Below are 2910 nucleotides of genomic sequence, written 5' to 3' on the forward strand. Positions count from 1 at the left end.
AAACTGTTAGATTTTTAATTTTATAGAAATTCCTATTCGATATATGTAATATTAAAAGCACACATACTAATTGTGTCCATACCTATATTATTATTTAAAATTTTATTTATTTGTTTTTGTTTCGTTTTGTTGTGTTTTTTTTTTTTTTTTTTTTTTTTTCTTTTTTTTTTTTAATATAATTATCCCATGATTGAAATTTTACTTGATTAATTAATCCCGCTTTTATACCGTATGGTTTATACCCATGTAGATATATATACGTATATATATACGTATACATATATATATCACTATAATAATTATGACGTATCGTCACCCATATATTATTAATTATTTATTTTATTATTATTATTATTATTATTACATTAATTACCATATAACTATTATAATAATATTACAATGATACAATAAGTTACATATATGTACATACATACATATATATACATATATACAAATATATATAACAATTATATAGCAATCACGTCCATATCAATATACTAATATTACGAAATATTAATTAATTGAACACATCACTATATTTGGAACAAGTGAGGAAAATCTCATGTATGTTACATTAATGAATTATTTGGCAATGATCAGCAATGATAACGTGTTGACCTAACACTGCTGCAAGCCACGGGCACTCGCCTTCATAAGTTTATTCTTCTGAGAGCGGGTACCTTTGGTTGCGTGGTAGAAGGGAGAACGGGCACTTAAGGGCGCTTCAGTCGGCAGTTAGTGAAATGGCTTTTAGCTCCTATCGGTTAGACCGATGACGAGGTGCCCTTGCTAATGAGATATTATTATTTCATGCCGCAGATTTTTTTTCCTACGTAAATCATTGCTGCTCTTACCTTAATAATTGCACATTCTTACCACATTACGGTTACACTGGTTGTAGTCCTTGTATTGGTAATGTGACAACTGATTTCGGTGATGATAAATATGTGAACTTGGATGTAGTTGGCATACATCCTTCGGATGACTCGTTCTTCTGTGGTATTGATGTCTTAAAGATTTCTTTTGATCCTTGGTCGGTCGGTTGTTTCTCGTCCGATGGTCCTGCAGCAGTTAAGGTTGAATTTGGCACTTTGATACTGGTGAGATCCGTCGGAGGCGTTGTTTCATTGATCTTAGACTTAATGATTTTCTCGTTTACCTCCGGCGGCTGGGGTCGAAAATGGGTCTCAAGTTTGACTTGTCCTCGTTTGGGATTTACAGTGTTTTGAAGGGTATTGACTCCATTTAATATAGGCTTCCTGCAGACATACAGCAGAATAAAGACAACAATTAGGGTCAATCCTCCATATGATCCATAAACTAAAGTGGCCTGTTTGCTTTTAAAATGTCGTTGTATTGCGAAATCCTGTAGTTCTTGTTCCAACTCGTCGAGTGTTTTGGAGTTGGCGTCGAAGTGAGACGTTATTGATTTGGTGTTACTCAATTCTGCTTGTTGTTCTTCTAAGGTCAGAGCTAGGTTGGCGTGTGTGGATACAAGAGGCGAGATTTCTAATAGGTTCAGGTGCAATTCAGCTCCATAAATCAGCTCAGATTGTCCTTTTTGCGCAGGATTGGCTGGAATGGTGACATCTTCGGTTCGCGCAAAACATCCTGGAGCTAACTTCATTATTCCGGTTCCAGTTAAATTTAGGTTGATTGGGTTCATAGAATGACAAGAGATAGTGACAATCTCCGGTCCTGCAAAAGAATAGAGCCAGGAGGCCAGTGTTCTTAGCGGTGTCCAGTAAGAATTCAGATTTGATGTTATTCTGATTGGACAGGATTTCATGGCTTCGATAGTTGGTTTAAGGAGAAGCATAGGTTCACATGAGGGTCGTTCGTGAAGTTCGTAGATGGGCACGCCTTCCAGACAAGCATGATAAGCTGCGGTGGTTCGGCAACTTCCCCACTCCTTTTCACTAAGAAACAAGTAAGTTCGCTTTGCGTCATCGACAACGAGGTAGTTGTATTTTGAATTCACGTATGCTCTTTGTTTTCCACTACCTAAGTCCTTTTGTATGGTAGGGAGGGGATGAATCTTGAACGCTTGATAGCGGTACTCCTCCAATAATGGAATATCAATGAGTATCTTTATGTTTTCGATCTCGCACCAAATAGAGGTCGTCGCTATTTTGATTAATTCGTCGATGCTAACCCTAAGACCGGGCAGAGGAAAACGGACTTGCGTTAGGTTGTCCTGAATATCTCGGAGAATAGGCTCCAGTTGTTGTGATGAGATTATTCCTGGGTGTAGTCGACCTTTCCGAGCGTCATGTATTGCATCCAGCATGGTGGATGTAATTCGTATGTTGTGGTCCAGACCTAGTTTTATTCCTGATAAGATGGATGACACTATTCCTCTTCGCATTAATTCCTCTTTTGGTGATACGATGTCATTAATTGTGGATGATAGGTTTCTCAATTTTTGTTCAATCTGTTCAATTCAAGCATCATGATGTTGATACTGAGAGTGGAGAGTATCTAACTGAGATCGAATAACATGGGTCTGCTTCCCTACTAAATGTGAGAGGTTGGTTTGTGCCTCGTTTAGCTCTCTTATTTCGGCGTCGTAGCGTTCCCCGTCGTCGTAATTTAGGACACCGGCCACTGGTCCAGCAATCTTTCCCAAAATTCTAAGTAATGGCACGCTCCGTCTTACTCTCAATTGGGATGACAATCTGATTGGTGATGTTTCTTTACTATTTTGTAATTCCCGGATTTGAATTTGGAACTGGTTTTGTATTTCCTCTACCATTTCCCATCTGTCTTCCCAGTTGAAAGAGTCTGGGGGTCCATTGCAATTTCTTTCTTGTTGTTGGCATAGTTCTTTCATCCTCTCCATTCGTGCTTTTAGGTCGTTGAAATGACGTCTTTGTTTGGCAATGTCAAGGAACACTGCTACTCTCCAGC

At 38.2% G+C, this 2910-nt stretch overlaps 1 protein-coding gene across 1 annotated transcript; it reads right to left on the reverse strand.

Annotated features, from left to right (window-relative positions):
* Positions 1-486: 486 nt before the first annotated feature.
* LOC122498920 lies at positions 487-2368 on the reverse strand. Its single transcript, XM_043606921.1, has 2 exons — positions 1160-2368; positions 487-1062 (listed from the first exon to the last, which is right to left on the reverse strand). Exons 1-2 carry the CDS (start codon positions 2366-2368, stop codon positions 856-858), a joined length of 1416 nt encoding a protein of 471 aa, XP_043462856.1. The 3' UTR covers positions 487-855.
* Between the last annotated feature and the right edge of the window lie 542 nt (positions 2369-2910).

The sequence above is a fragment of the Leptopilina heterotoma genome, unplaced genomic scaffold, assembly GCF_015476425.1.
Source record: "Leptopilina heterotoma isolate Lh14 unplaced genomic scaffold, ASM1547642v1 Lhet_161, whole genome shotgun sequence".
Taxonomy (NCBI): Eukaryota; Metazoa; Arthropoda; class Insecta; order Hymenoptera; family Figitidae; genus Leptopilina; species Leptopilina heterotoma.

Bases quoted from the DNA above. Each gene is read 5' to 3' on its own strand.
- LOC122498920 (XM_043606921.1), bottom strand. From the start codon at position 2,368: ATGCGAAGAGGAATAGTGTCATCCATCTTATCAGGAATAAAACTAGGT. The intron at 1,063-1,159 runs GTAAACGAGAAA...TAACTGCTGCAG, and splicing joins TTCGACCCCAGCCGCCGGAG to GACCATCGGACGAGAAACAA.